Source organism: Syzygium oleosum, unplaced genomic scaffold, assembly GCF_021117445.2.
Source record: "Syzygium oleosum isolate NSW1041296 unplaced genomic scaffold, Sole_v2.1 Sole_v2.10, whole genome shotgun sequence".
In the NCBI taxonomy this organism is placed as follows: Eukaryota; Viridiplantae; Streptophyta; class Magnoliopsida; order Myrtales; family Myrtaceae; genus Syzygium; species Syzygium oleosum.
This window is the reverse complement of record NW_026607494.1, coordinates 1,660,157-1,675,592: the sequence shown is the minus strand read 5'-3', so window position 1 is coordinate 1,675,592 and position 15,436 is coordinate 1,660,157. Positions and strand designations below refer to the sequence as shown.

The 15,436-nt window shown below is 41.3% G+C and overlaps 2 protein-coding genes across 2 annotated transcripts; both read right to left on the bottom strand.

Annotated features, from left to right (window-relative positions):
* Nucleotides 1–2,827: 2,827 nt before the first annotated feature.
* On the bottom strand, nucleotides 2,828–4,413 carry LOC115663139 (UDP-glycosyltransferase 88A1-like). The gene has a single exon (XM_030585181.2). It carries the CDS (start codon nucleotides 4,371–4,373, stop codon nucleotides 2,967–2,969), a length of 1,407 nt encoding a protein of 468 aa, XP_030441041.2. The 5' UTR covers nucleotides 4,374–4,413; the 3' UTR covers nucleotides 2,828–2,966.
* Nucleotides 4,414–6,684: 2,271 nt separating this feature from the next.
* Nucleotides 6,685–11,202, bottom strand: LOC115663140 (uncharacterized). Its single transcript, XM_056315626.1, has 2 exons — nucleotides 10,109–11,202; nucleotides 6,685–7,539 (listed from the first exon to the last, which is right to left on the bottom strand). The coding sequence occupies exon 1, from the start codon at nucleotides 10,994–10,996 to the stop codon at nucleotides 10,268–10,270; it is 729 nt and encodes a 242-aa protein (XP_056171601.1). The 5' UTR covers nucleotides 10,997–11,202; the 3' UTR covers nucleotides 6,685–7,539; nucleotides 10,109–10,267.
* Nucleotides 11,203–15,436: the final 4,234 nt, after the last annotated feature.

Here is a 15,436-nt window from a genome sequence, read left to right as displayed (position 1 = left end):
AACCTAAAGGAAAACAATACCTAAGTTCAGATAGAATGCAATAGAACTTTAAAAAAATATTGAATAACTCTTATTGGCCAAGAAGCGAACCTTGTTGTGATCAGGAACTCCTAATCTTAAATTTTTACTTTTATCAGACTAGTCAACCAAAATCATGTATCAATCAAACTGGTTGAAAATTATAGTCGATTAGAATTAATAACTCTAATTTATCATCATTCTAGAAAAACATTATTTGATTTTTTATGTAACCAATCTCTGCCTAGTAAAGCATTGAACGATGCATTTATGTGGACCCCGAAGAAAAAGGTAATGTGACAATCATCTGTTGCCACGAAGGCCGAAATAATTAGTATGTTACTTTGACCATTAACATGTGATACATTTTCGAGATTACCCATGAAAAATATGCAGCTAACAGAACCTCCACTCCACGTTCAATCAAATATTTCTTATTTGACAGTATGATTAAGATTTTAGTTTGGGATTAACAAATTCGATCTGTTACAATGATGACCATGTCTTGGGAGTGATTAGTGTTGCTTTATTTATTTATATTCTAATGAACAAAACGTGAATGACACTTCCGGCTGCTCGTGAAGGCAGCTTCGGTGTAAATATTGGACATGATCTGCATATTTGGTTGTTTATACACTCAGTGCCGTGCAAGTTTTGGCCCTTTTTGACAAGTTAGATGTTCTTGGGAATCTGTGGTTGGTACAAAGAAAATAATTCCTTTTAATAAAAAACACTTTTGATCGTTTTCAACAAAGTTTGACCTCATGACAAGTCGGTCAAACTTGAAATGCCTTAAGTCAAAATTAAGGGGTCTATAAGAATCTCGATACTATCAATTGCAAGGTAATTTTTTTTTTGTCAAAGTAATATTTCATTCATTTCCACGGAAATACAAGAGAAACAACTCAGTCCAACTACAAACTAAGACAAATCCTAGACAACTTCAAAACTAGACAAGCTCCAGATAATAAGAAGAATAATCTGAACAAGATTATGGGTCACCTGCTCAAAGAGCAAATTTGTGACTTTTTCAAACTAAAATCGACGGCCAATCATCGACAAAGTGAGAGTAAAACCTTCACAAAACTCCTTTGATCTCATTTGAAACTGGACTTGTACACTAATAAAACTCGAGTGAATGGAAACCCTGAAATCATACACGCAAAAATCTCCAAACCTAGACTTGATTGGGATAGAAACGTTTCCTAAACAAGAGAGAAAAAACTTCCAAATCTAAATTAGATCAGAAGAGAAAGCTCCGCAAAATGTGAAAAAAGCAATAATAAGATAACAGATAATCAAATTAGTTAAAGAAAAAGATAAAAAGGGAGGGAAGGGAGAGATTTAGCTCAAACCCTCTCCTCTATGGAGGATGAAGAAGAAAGTTGTGTAAAGATAAGAGGGAGAGGAGAAAATTCTAGGGAGGAGATAGGAAAAGCCGCACTCTTTATTTGAGAAATTTTATTCCAAGTGGATTAATTAGTTACTTCAGCTAGATTTATGATCCACTTTCATAATTTTGGACAAGTTATACCACTTTCATGACAAAAGCCTGGTGTATCATGATAAGAAATCCCAAGGGGAAGCTTTAAGTCTGATTTTATTTTATATAATGAAAGACTATATACATCCAAAGCTGTAATGCCTCGAACTCGAGTTTACGTAGCAATGTGAAGCATATTCAATCTATACTAAGGTTTCAACCAAGCTCGTGGGCTAGTATGTTAGAAAGCTTGAATTCGCCTTGTTGATTCTACAACTCCATAAAGACGGAATCGAGCTCTCAACTAGCAACACTAAAATTGGGTCTATGATTTGAAATGTTCATCACTTTGATTTTTTGTTCCGTCTCAAGAATTGATAGACCCAAGAGGAATGCAATCGAGCCAAATTAACAGAAGACCAAAGTAAATTAGACTGAACTAGATTCTTATCCCAATATCTCCTGAACTATAACTTACGGTGAATGTACTGTATAGTATTTCAAAAGTTATATAAAAGACATGCTATATTTATATATCAATATATATCTCTATATATTGCAGAAGCCGAAACTCCCCTCTTGTCACCCTAGACGCGGGAGACTACTATATCTACCTACCCGGAGATAACTAGCCGAAACTGACATGGAGTCTACCTTTTCCACCCAAGAGACTCCTCAGTTCCCTTCTTATCTTTGTCTTTGTGGGAGAAAAGTAATACGGAGAGAACTTACGGGGTTCCCTCCACTATACCGGGGAGTTCCTTTTCCTCTCCCTTTGAGCAATTTAAGGACCTGCTCGGGTCCTTATATGCTATATATTTATATATATATATACACATATATATCCAATTCAATTTTAATTATGCAGGAAAGAATAGCCAATTACAAAATCTAAACCTCCAAACCCACTTCTATACTAAACCGAGTTACCGACCCACGCATTTCTGATGGCCCAATGGGCCTAAAGGCCATTTTGCTATGACCGGACGACAAAACAGTGTTTCGTCTGGGTTCCCCTCCAAATTTATTGGTTGTCTATGGCCATAAAGAAAGAGAAAAGGAACATTTCATATAGTGGCGGATGATATGTAATCTATGTTTTAAAATGTAGCTGCACTTCAAAGTTGAGTGAGATGATAACAAGAGTTATCATAACTTCAGAAGTTCTGTAATCGTTGACATTTGCCAAATCACGGAGCTTAGTATTTTCAATTGCGGTGCGGACAGATAATCAAAAGGAGAGAACGATTTTGCAAGTACAATTCGAGAGAGATTTTATTTCACCCAGAAAAGAAACGATCTTGGTTTGCATGGGGAGAATCAGAGAGCAGGCTTCAAGATAAAACTCAACCACGCTCATCCTTCTGTTTACGTTTCCATAATACAAAAACATAAAAAGCACATGCCACTTTGTTCGTAACGTACGTCAATTCGCCTCCAAGCGACCAACAGCATCCGGAGCATTTCACTCGCGCTTCCATGACTCAATGAGTCCGGCCAACGCCGACCAAGACGACCCGCCGGGGCTCAGCGCAGCCGTAGCTTCTTCTTTCATGGCAAGCGCTCGCTCTCGCACCGTCTTGCCCTCCTCACTCTCCATCAGCTCTCTGACTCGCTTCTCCACCTCGTCTGAACTCACCCGCCCGTCCTCCAATTCGTCCACCGGTAGGGCGATCCTCATCTCCTGCACCAGCAGCACCCTGTTGTGCCGCTGCTCCGCGTAGAGCGGCCATGCCAGCATCGGCACACCCGCGCACAAGGCCTCGAGCACCGAGTTCCACCCGCAGTGAGTCACAAACCCGCCCACTGAGCCGTGGCTCAGTACCGCCACCTGCGGGGCCCATTTGTTGATTACGAGCCCCCTCTCTTTGGTACGTTCCAAGAATCCGTCCGGAAGCAGCGAGCCCAAGTCCGGGTCGGGTATCCCCGGCATGGTCTTTATTGGGTTACGGACCACCCACAAGAACCGTTGACCGCTCCTCTCCAGCCCCGTCGCTATTTCCTTCAGCTGTTCCACGGAGAACACGCCCAAGCTACCGAAACACAGGAACACAACGCTCCCTCTCGGCTGCAAGTCTAGCCACGTCAGACACTCCGGCGATCCACCGTCGTCACCTTCCCTGCTTGAGATCAGCGGCCCGATGCAGTAAAGCGGCGGAGTGGGCCCGCCGGGCACACACTCGCCGTCCATGATGGCTCGTATCGCTCTCAGCTCAAGCTTCTCAAAGGTGTCGACTATGATTCCAGCCGAAGTCTGCATCTTCAGGGACGAATCCAAGAAGCCCTTGTAGGCCTCATCATAGCGATCCTGCATCGGCTTTGCAACATCGGAGGGCGGTAGCGGCGGTGTGCCAGGGACATCTATGGGGGCGTCAAAGTCTTTAAAGCTTTTGGCAAACTTGTCGTGAAGAGTTGGGACGTAAAGGAAGAAGTTGAGGTAGCCAGCGCCGGAAGTGACGAAGTAGTAGCACGGGATGTTGAGCTCGTGTGCGATGGTGATGGCAGCGACGCAGAAGAAGTCGATGATGAGGCCGCGAACGACATAATTTTCGGAGATAGTGGTGAGGGCGCGGCGGACGTTGGGGTTGTTGAGGCGGAGGAGCTCGAGGGCGAGGGTCTCATGGTGCGGGGAGGTCGTGGAGTAGTCCGGGGGGAGGGTGGTGGTAGGGAAGTAGTGGAAGGCAATTGAGGGGAGAGTGCCGGAGACAGAGGCGATGTAGGCAGTGGTAGAGCCGGCGTCGTAAGCTTGGTTGGTGATGAGGATGTGGATGGAGAGGGAAGGGCGGTGGGTGAGGAGGAGCTTGCCGAGCTCCACCATGGAGATGAGGTGGCCGATGGCCGGTGACGGATACAGCACGATTGCTTCCTTCATTGCTTGGGTTGTTGGTGTTGCTGGAACGGCGTTGAAGCTCTCTGAGATAGAGGTGTTATCAAATATAGTAATTAATCATTATATTATTTGATGCGTGAAGGAATGGCTGACACCATCACTTAAAAATTACATTGGCCCAATATTGCTTGAAACGTGGAGAAATTTTGATACGAGTGCCATGTCTATAAAAATTTGGATCTGGAACGTTGAAGATGATGGGTCGATCATATCTGGACGTTCATATTCAGTTTGGTATGTGTACTAGATTCATGGGATACCTGCTCTAAAACATGATGTCGCATTCGAATGAATATTATAGTTTGGTTTAGAAAAAAATATTTTATAGCCGATCAGATAGACTAAACTCATTTTATTCATTAACAACGTAGGGCCAAGGGTGAGACCGATTTATAATTAATTGTTAAGATGATATTGATCCACATCATGATGATCTATAGACTATGTGTGGAATAGCTTCTCATTGGTTTGGGCTGGCATTTCATCGATTCTTCATTCATTTGATCGTTTCGTCATCATATTTTTAGTGCTATAAGGATATGACGATCCCTTACTAATCTTTTCTAAATGACTTGATAAAATTGTAACTATTTCTTAAACCAGTGAGACTGCTACACAGTTTCGGAGAGGGCTTTTTATAAGCATTGATTGTGTTCGATCAGCCACTCTCCTTTCTTTAGACAGCCAATAGGATTGATTCTTGGCCCCAAAGGAAATGGGTTGACAAAGAGCAGCTAAGCCCGTCAGACTTCAATAAGAAAACTAGAATCGACCGTTCTTAACTTCTAGCACAATAATATCTTAGATCTCTGGTCATGAGCACAATGATAAAAAAATTTTACTAAAGGAAAATAAAAGAAAAATATATATTCTTGATTAAAAAAAAACACTATTTGACCGGGTTTTCAACAAAATATGACCTCTGGACAAGTCGGTCAAACTTGAAATGCGTTGAGCCAAAATTAAGAGGTCTACAGGAATTTCAATATTATCAATTGTAAGGTAATTGAATTCCGCAGTTTTTGAGGAGTTTTATACCAAAGGGACTCCAAATCCACATTTAGATTCCTTTCCAAACATGAAAAATGAAAGAGTTCGTTCCTCGAGTAATTCAATTCGCATTGAACCAAAGGAGTTATGAAATTTGCCATTATCGCTAGTATCTCCTTTGTCAACATAACCAAATTTGCATGGGCTTGTATGGAAATTCTTGAAAAAAGACTATGGTTGAAATCTTTCTTCGATTTACTTTACTGCTCTGTTTGTTTAGCGGAAAATATAACATTTCTGGAAAATACTTTTTAGGAAGTTATTTTTCAGGATAATGACAATGTTTTCCGATATATGACTGAAACTGAAAATGAACTGGAAAATATTTTCCATCATCTGTAATGGGTGCTAACAACTTACACATAGGTAGCCGGAAAACCTGGAATGAGCACCAAGGTTCCGAGTCTAGCCTTGATGGACCTAGACCCTAGCTTGGCCTTGATGGACCTGGGCGCAGGAACTAGGGCATGGGCTCTGGGGTCTCTATCCTGACCACGATGGACCTAGGCACGGGTGTCAAGGACTCGAACTCGAGCACCGAGATCCCAAGGCCATCCTCAATCAATGTATAGCAATTGGCAACAAGTTGGGGTTGGCGACTCAGTGGGTGTAGGTGGCAGCGGCGACACGGTGGGTGGAGGCGGCAAGGAGACCCTTGCAGGTCAAGGGTTGGGCGGCAGAGGGTGGGGAGACGGGTGGGGATAAGGTGAGGGTACTTTTTTTGGGTTAGATTTATTCGTAAGTTGTTCGTGAATATGTGAGTAAACGCAACATGTCTTCTTAGCGGCAGAGCATAAAACCTCATCCATTGCTTTTAGATATTGAAGGGAGCCCGCCTGTTTAAAAGATGACATGGAACGTAGCACGACTTAATATATCAATTTTGCAAATAATTTTTAATTGATGTAATGTTACTCTTTGCCATTTCATTTAGATTGTAAATTGGCCTAGTAGTTATATGGATAGCACTGACGAGCAGAGATACTTACATTTCGAGCACCAGTATGGATAAAAGCTTCTTAGAGAATGTCACCAAAAGAAGGCATAACGATGCTCGAGTCCTTTCCAAAAACTTACATCAGCAACTAAATCAGCTCACACATCAACCACCAAATAAATATCATGTTACATTGACTGACCAGGTCAACTTTACGAGATGAAAGTGTACGTACGTAAGCTTGAATCTGTGTTGTTTTATCTGCAAGGCTCCATTTAATAGTGATCGAGATCGACCAAACCCGAATAAGGATTTGTCATTAGTGGGAATCAAGGCCTATCTCGGTATGACCTTTACAAAGACCTCGCCTTGAGTCATCTCGAAATGATCAGTCAGGCCGAAATGAGCCATCATGAACCAAACATGAGTCAGAAGCTCTCCCCCTCGCCTCAGCTGCCCAGCATGGCGATCACCTCTGCATTGGCTCGCGGCGTACATCAATATCTTCACCCAGAGCTCCCCGATTATGTCCCACCTTATTTCTCTTTCTGTCTCTCTCATCTGTGCCAAGGTCCAGCATGCGTCCCTCACATACTTGGCTGAACCTCTGTTCTCTCGCCTAGCGGTATTTCGGAAGCTCACATGAGATAGGGCTCTCGATTATTGGGTAATTGGTGATCCTCGAAGAACTTTAAGGCATTGGCGAAAGTGTCACGGAGCCTTATTTCTCTTATTACACCGGGCAGCATAGAAGGGTACATGACCAGAAGATAAAACATATACCTGGAGAGAAGCTTGCTCACCTGAGAATAAGGGAGTTCGGATTGTTCCGAGTTCGACTAGTACAATATTTCGGTAACAATATGCCAAGTTAGGACAACCTGGTTGAATTTCCCCTTGACGGCCCACGTAGCCTGAGTGAGGCCATGACCCTTGAGTAGGTTAGTAAGAGATTTGTGAATATCCATAGGGACCGGCGCGAGTTGCTCCTCCACGTTGACAAGTTCTTCCTTGATATGACCGAATATCCAATCCCTAAACTCGTCGGACACGTCGTCATGGAGGGTGTAGTGATACTTTTCTAGCTTCTCATTGATCCTCAAGAACTCAAGCACGTTATGGTAAACCAAGGGCCTCTCTTTAGTGCAAAAGCTCAGCAAGCTGAATTGGTGACGCAGAGGAAGATAGACTTGGAAAATACTTCCAAAAGATAACGTTTATTTTATAATATCTTAGGCGCCTATTTATAGGGAGATCGCCTTTTGGGGAACAACCAAATATTCAAAATCAAAAAACATAATTAAGGAAAACAATATTGATAAAGGGGAAAGTCTTGAAAACGCATTTCGAAATCTGCAAATCACGTCCAAAATCTTTGAAGGAATTATTGATAAAAGGGAAAGTCTTCAAAACGCATTCCGAAATCTATAAATCACATCCGAAATCTTTGAAGGCCTGGAAATCAAGGATTATCTTTGAATGATCGGAATTCAAGGATTTTGATTTGATATTGTTTCTCTGTAATTTAATCCGTAAGGAAACAAACACCGAAAATGGATCTTCGGCTTTTAATTGAAGGACGGGTTCTGTGGTGATTTGACAAGAAATATCCAAGCGATCATAAAAATCAACGTGGAATTGTATAAACCTAAACCAAACCGGAGTTTGACTCGACGGAAAAGTTTAGGAAGTACTATCGAAACAAACTTCGACGGAATTTGACTCGAGGACGAAGCTTGAAAGAGCGGCGGTACTACGCTGGGATTTGACTCGACGACGAAGCACCAAGGATGAAGATTCATATCGGAGGACGACTCGGCGATGTGAATCTGAGCATTAGAACTACTCCTAAAGAATTAAAGCTTGTAAATTGCAGGAAAATAATGGCCTTGGCCAAATGTAAAGGTACGAGTGCAGGAAATGTAAAGATAAAAGAAAGATAAACTGATAAAGAACATGAGTTCTGTTGTTGAGAGGGGAGGCCTTTTCAAAATACAAACTTAGGATATTTATAATCTCGTACAAGCGTTTACAACTTTTAAATTTTAAATAAAAAGTAACTTCCTAACGATAGTTATTATCTTCCTATTTTCTAGGCACTCTCCACGTTCAAATAACCACCCTTATCCATAAGCAATTTTGTTATTGACACCTAACTATCGGTAAGTTACTTATGCCAATCCTCTGCTCACCCACTATCGGTAAGTTGCGAACTATCGGTAAGTTACTGACGCCAAAGCTCCCGATGCCTATTTCCATGATTTTTTTTTCACTTTTTGGTGTAAACAGATGCCCCCTTAAAAGAATTGAATGATTTACCAATCATTCGATTCTTTTAACTAATGGCCTTTAGGTGCCCCATAACTCTTCTGCTACTTGATAGAAGCTGAATCTGCCCCCTGGCATCGGTAACTTTTCTGCTACTTGACAAAAGCCGAATCCTCATATTTTGTCATTTGAAGAGCATACAAGTCGTTGACCATCTTGCCCCATGATCCTTTTGCATCGGTTTTGAATTCACGAACATAGAAGGTGTAGAACTTGACTCAACATCATCTGCTGCTGCAATTTGTGGAGTCTCATTTGTTGGTTGGGCCAATTCTGTATCCTCCTTATAGAAGCCATTACGATCGAATTTTCGTCTCCAACTGTTTTCTCTGCTCATCGGTAATTACTTCGGGATGTTGACACCTCCTTCTCGTTACTTGTCCCACCAACTATGCAGATGATAACCCAGAACACCACTAGGATGGTCAGGATTAAGTTGAGTACGTACCTTCATATTTCCTCGAATCAGCCACATTTGTCCCACCGGGCGTGCCAATTTGTTTCTCCGTAATTTAATCCGTAAGGAAACAAACATCGAAAATGGATCTTCGGCTTTTAATTGAAGGACGGGTTCTGTAGTGATTTGACAGGAAATATCCAAGCGATCATAAAAATCAACGTGGAATTGTACAAACCTAAACCAAACCGGAGTTTGACTCGACGGAAAAGTTTAGGAAGTACTATCGAAACAAACTTCGGCGGAATTTGACTCGAGGACAAAGCTTGAAAGAGCGGCGGTACTACGCCGGGATTTGACTCGACGACGAAGCACCAAGGATGAAGATTCATATCGGAGGACGACTCGGCGACGTGAATCTGAGCATTAAAACTACTCCTAAAGAATTAAAGCTTGTAAATTGCAGGAAAATAATGGCCTTGGCCAAATGTAAAGGTACGAGTGCAGGAAATGCAAAGATAAAAGAAAAATAAACTGATAAAGAACGTGAGTTCTGTTGTTGGGGGGGAGGCCTTTTCAAAATACAAACTTGGGATATTTATAATCTCGTACAAGCGTTTACAACTTTTAAATTTTAAATAAAAAGTAACTTCCTAACGGTGGTTATTATCTTCCTATTTTCTAGGCACTCTCCACGTTCAAATAACCACCCTTATCCATAAGCAGTTTTGTTATTGACACCAAACTATCGGTAAGTTGCCGATGCCAATCCTCTGCTCACCCACTATCGATAAGTTGCGAACTATGACGCCAAAGCTCCCGATGCCTATTTTCATGATTTTTTTTTTTCACTTTTTGGTGTAAATAGATATGCTGTTCGCGTTATAACTCCTCCGGATCAAAAGTTATGATCTTTTGAAATTAACCCGTCATAAGGCGAGGGCGGGAGCGCTCGCTTTTATGATGCTCGGAGGCTTTCATATAAACATTTGATATTTGTTCTACATCAATTGGGCAATTGAGTGTGACCACCTAGGTCGTCCAGTCGATCTTATGAAGTTCAAGACACATACCAAGCCATGTCTCAAGGCACAGCACTTGTTGCCCTTGCACAACCAAACGTTGCTCCAATCAGAGCAAACCAGCATGAAAATCGAATAGGCCTCAAAGAAGACAATGAAAGCGAGCAACAAGTAAGATGGAAAGATCGGATCTCGACAGGTGTGACTTCTTGGCCAAAGAGAAGAGCACCAGCACCAACAGAGTGGATGAGAAAGTGAACGAGCGGAGGAGTCCCCACTTGGTGTAAAGCACCGTGGCCTTCGTGTGGAGCAAATCATAGAGGAACCCGAGCTCGATCTCAACAATCCTAAAAGCGTCTTTAAAATGGATATCCTTGAATATGGACCTACTAATGTTCCTCTCGCCATAGCTGAACGTCCACTCAACAAAGAGGCACTTGAATATCTGAAGCAGGTCATAGGCTTTCACAATTTCCTTAGGATCGATCATTGTGGATGGAATACCTTCTGGCTCTTCGATCTCAATCAACGTGTCCACCACAATGATGTACCCCTCGGCCTTCTTTAAAGTGTACTCTGGGAAGCGGGGGTAATTCAAACTCGAATCAGGTGGGGCGAGCATTGACTGCTTGAGCTTGTCATTGCTCGCCATCCAAAGAGCGCACACCCTCTCCCCATACTTGACGATCCCCACCAATGCTATCACTGACTTGTGGTACGAGAGATAAGAGCTTGTCCAGGCCATGAAGATGATATATGTCGTGGCTGATGTTTGAACCGCTAGGCGAAGGCAGTGCCTGAGCCAGAGTTCATTGTCCTCCAGAGAATAGGACGTGATTGTGTCAGGGCCACCCAAGAGAAGCAGAAGCATTTGGGCCCAGAATGCGAGCAACTTGTCATTGTCATCGAGGCCACCGTCATTCTCTCGTACACTTCTCTAAGAGTGTTGGAGAGGATGCCAATGGCGACGATGGCCAAGGAGTCCGCGATCAAGTACGCGGACTAGACGGCGATCCTCAGCTTGAGACTGGGGGCTGGACTTCCTCTTGTGGCCGAAGAGGATGAGTACGATTTGGACCGGAAGTGTGAATAGCACCGTGGCTCTTAGACCCCACAATTTCCAAATATGCCTCAAGAATTCCGCATGAGGCGCCTCCATCTAGGGGTGAGCACAGGTTAAAGATAGAACCGGGAACCAGACCGATGGGTCCGATTTGGTTCTCAGTTCTAGGTAGGGAGGTTCTAGTTTCCGGTTCCATTTATTTAGGAACCGCTGTTCCGGTTCGGGAACCGGGAACCCTAAATCTAAAATCCCTAATTTTTTTACTACTTCTCACTTCTTAGCTCTCAAATTCTTATCTCCGTCCGCATGCTCATTGCTTTGCTTAACTTGTCATGTAGAACATTTCCTAAGGTTTGTTTAGACCTTTGATTTATTATGATTTTGGAGTACCCATTATTTGCATGCACATTGCTTTGCATAACTTGTTATGTGTGGGTATTCATTGTCATGTATCTATGCCAAGTTTTTGTTCTTTAGCGAGATCGATTGCTTTCGTCATTCACTCTTTCAAGAAATATCTTAAGCTTGATGGTTGCATCGTTAGAACCATAGTGATAATGGATGGTGGAAGGAGAAAAGAAAAAGTTGTAGTTGCAGTTACAAATAATCGATTCGTGACACTTCAATTTTAAATTTAAAACTATTGTTAAGTTATCAACTATGATTATTGTTTCTTTTGATTTTAAATGGTCAGAATTTGGAACAAATTTTCATGGATGTTTGAGGACCAAAAGCTCATCTCTCTTTCCTTTTTCGTGCTTCCCATTTTGTTTGTGGTCTTGGATATGGATATTGTCTTGATCGACATGCTAATCCCTCGTGAATTCTATTGCGCATCGATTCACGCAATGACTTCTGATTTTAATTGTATTTATTTGAACTGTAATGCTAGGAAAATTAATATTTTGTATTCTCTTTGGTGAATGATAAGCTTGTTCGGTAATATTGCGTTCATTTTCGTTTTGTTTAACTAAAAATGAAACAAAAAAGAACTTGTTGGACCTTGGAACCAGTGACAGGTAGATTCTAAGTTCCAGGTTCCAAAAAATGAGGAACTTGTACCCAAGAGTAGGTTCCAGGTTTCAAGTTAAACCTGTAAGGAACCTAGAACCGTTCATCCCTTCCTCCATCTATGATTGGTTTTTTGTTTCTCTAAGAAAGAGAGGGAGAAGTTGATGAAAATTTTGTAGTTAGTTCTAGAGAGAGGAGGAGTTGGGTTTTCTCTTGGTCACCTGGAGTTATTCACTCAGGTCCAAGCATTTGTTCACTTATAATCAAATGGAAATAGGCACGAACAATGTCATATTCAAGTTTGAGTAAGGTGTCTAAGAAAAATCTAACATAATGACAAAAGTAAAGTCCGGAATGAAAGACGATGAGGGTAAAGAATAAATTATCGGATGAAGGTACTTCAGATTAAAGATATGTTTGTAGATATTCACTCAGCTCCAAGCATTTATTCATTTATGATCAAATGGAAATAGGCCCAAACAACGTCATATTCAAGTTTGAGTAAGGCATCTGAGGAAAATCCAACATAATGCCAAAAGTAATGTCCGGAATGAAAGACGATGAGGGTAAAGACTAAATTATCGGACAAAGGTACTTCAGATTAAAGATATGTTTATAGATATTCACTTAGCTCCAAGCATTTGTTCACTTATGATAAAATGAAATAGGGCCGAACAATGTCATATTCAAGTTTGAGCACGGCATTCAAGGAACATCTAACACAATGCCAAAAGTAAAGTCCAAAATGAAAGACGATGAGGGTAAATAAAAAATTATCGGATGAAGGTATTTTTGATTAAAGATATGTTTATAGATATACACTCAGCTCCAAGCATTTGTTCATTTATAATCAAATGGAAATAAGCTCAAACAATGTCATATTCAAGTTCGAGAGGAAAAATATCAAAAAAGAGTCATAAACCTATTGAATTTATACCTGTTGACACCAGAATTTTCGCTAACCAACCAAGCGTCCAGTTTTTGCAAATCATAAAAAAAGAAAAAAAAATTGATAGCAATAATAAATAAATCAAAGATGAATAAAAAAAAGGCCTAGTCCGGCCTTCAATTCCCAAGCCCAATGTTGAGAGTCCCTAATTAGCTCAATAGGCCCACAATTTGGCCTGGCAAGACCATACCCCACTATACTTGAGCCCATGAAGAGAAAAGAACAAAAAGGCCTGAATCAATGAATTTTTTGGCTCGAGAATAATAGGCCCATGACTTTCTCTTTTAGCTTCTCACGTTGTAAACAAAAAGAAAAAGAAAAATTTTGGCTATTTCCCTCTAACTCAGGGTCTGTTAACAAAAGAATAGGGAGCATGACCGTGTCTCACCCTGGGTGAGGTGAGCGAATCCAAGGGAGCTTCTAGAAGAAGCTGAGCTGGAGAAGGCTAAGAGAATTAGTTTCTCGAAGAGAGTGATACGGAGTTTTGGAGAAAAGATCGAAAAGAAATAGAAGGCAGGAAAAGGTATGAAAGGAGAGCGTTCAGGCGCTTTTTGATCGGAAAAAGGTGCCGGACAAATCTCTTCCCTTTCCTCTTCCATTCATCGTCACTGCAGGTTAATGGAGATTCAAATCACTTGCCGAAGTCCAATTTTCCGAAGCTGATTTCATCACTTTTCATCCAAAATCATGTCAGAATCGCAGTTCATTCGTCGAGAAAGAGGAAGCATAGCCGGACGTCCCTTGCCATCACCGATTGAATCTCCGTTTTTGTCCAGGTGAGCTCCTCAAATATGCTTTGTTCTATCCTGTTTTTTTTAGCCGTTTACTGAGTTTGAGAGTACTAGAATGAATTGATGAGATTATGGACAAATTGTATGACATTAAAGCTGAGTCATATAATGATGATTTGGAGTGTGATATATCAACGTTGAGTCGAGAATTGCACTGAAACCGAGTCTAGAATTCATGTTTTAAATCGTACATCAACTGTTCGCTGAAATGCCTGGATGAGATGTTGGAGGCTTAGAACAACGAATTTGATTGTGAACATTTTGAGTGAGTTACGACGAACTGAATATGTTGATTCAGGTCTTTGTACATCACAATCGAGCAAAGAATTGCATTGAATCTCATGCTAGAATATACTTCTTAAACTGCATGCTAGTTGTTTGATGAAATGCATGAATGAAGTGTTGAATCAATCCGTGAATGAAAAACGTTTGTTTGAATCACAGCTCATGCTTTATTTGTTCTAAAATGATTATTCGCCCGCTACTCTATGTTTCTTTGTGATTTTTGTGGCATATTAATGTTTCTTCAAGTCGGCCATTGTTGAAATTTTTGCCGGATTCATTCCCCTCGCCGGAGATGTGCCCACGGTTTGAGGCCGCTACCATTAGTTTTTTGTCTCTGTTTCATGTATGTGTATTGCTTGTTTGTTTAGATTTAGGATTTGTTCTTGTGGCCGGAAGTTTGTTGGCCGTAAAATGTAATTTGGTTGCCGGAGTTTATTTTCGTGGCTGGAGTAAATGGTGGTTCGGTAATGAACATGACGGATGGTGGCGAGAATAGATGTTTGACAGGGGTGACTGTCAACGTTGGATGGTAAATGTTAAGGTGGAAGTTTCGGCGGGAACGTTTGAAGATGATGAATATTAGGGAAAAAGATGTTCTCGGTGAAGGTGACGGCGTGAAGAAGAAGGCCATCGGTGAAAGAAAACCAGAAAAAGGGAATAAAAAAACGAAAAAGAAAATCAGAAAAAAATAATAATAAAAAAATCGGATATAATAGAGACCGGGTCGGGTTCTATTTTGGGTCGGAGCGGAGGAGCAGTGGATTGGAATCCGGACCGTGTAAATCGGCTAGGGCTTGAATAATGAAAAGATTGGGCCAAACTTGAATTGGGCTTAAATGAATACAAAAATTGAAATCTGAGAATTTGGGCTTTATTCAGACCAGGCCCAAGAACCTGCCCGAGTTGACCCAACCCGGACCATCTGGGTCCGGGTCAGACCAGCGAATCGGACCGGGTTCTCCTGACCCGGTCCGAAATCCATTTTCCCAAAATAAAAATAAAAAAATTTCAGAATATTCAGAAAAATAAAAAATGTGGAAAAAGCCAAAAAATGTAGAATTCTCTTAGCTTAGGGCTTTTAATAAACACTTTAGGCTTAAGAAAAATTTGATCCCAAAATTGAATAAGCCTTTTGGGCTTTACCTTAGAGATTTTTTATTGCCTTTTTCTTTTAGAGACGATGCTAGGTCGTTGTTTGTGGAGTTTCATTTT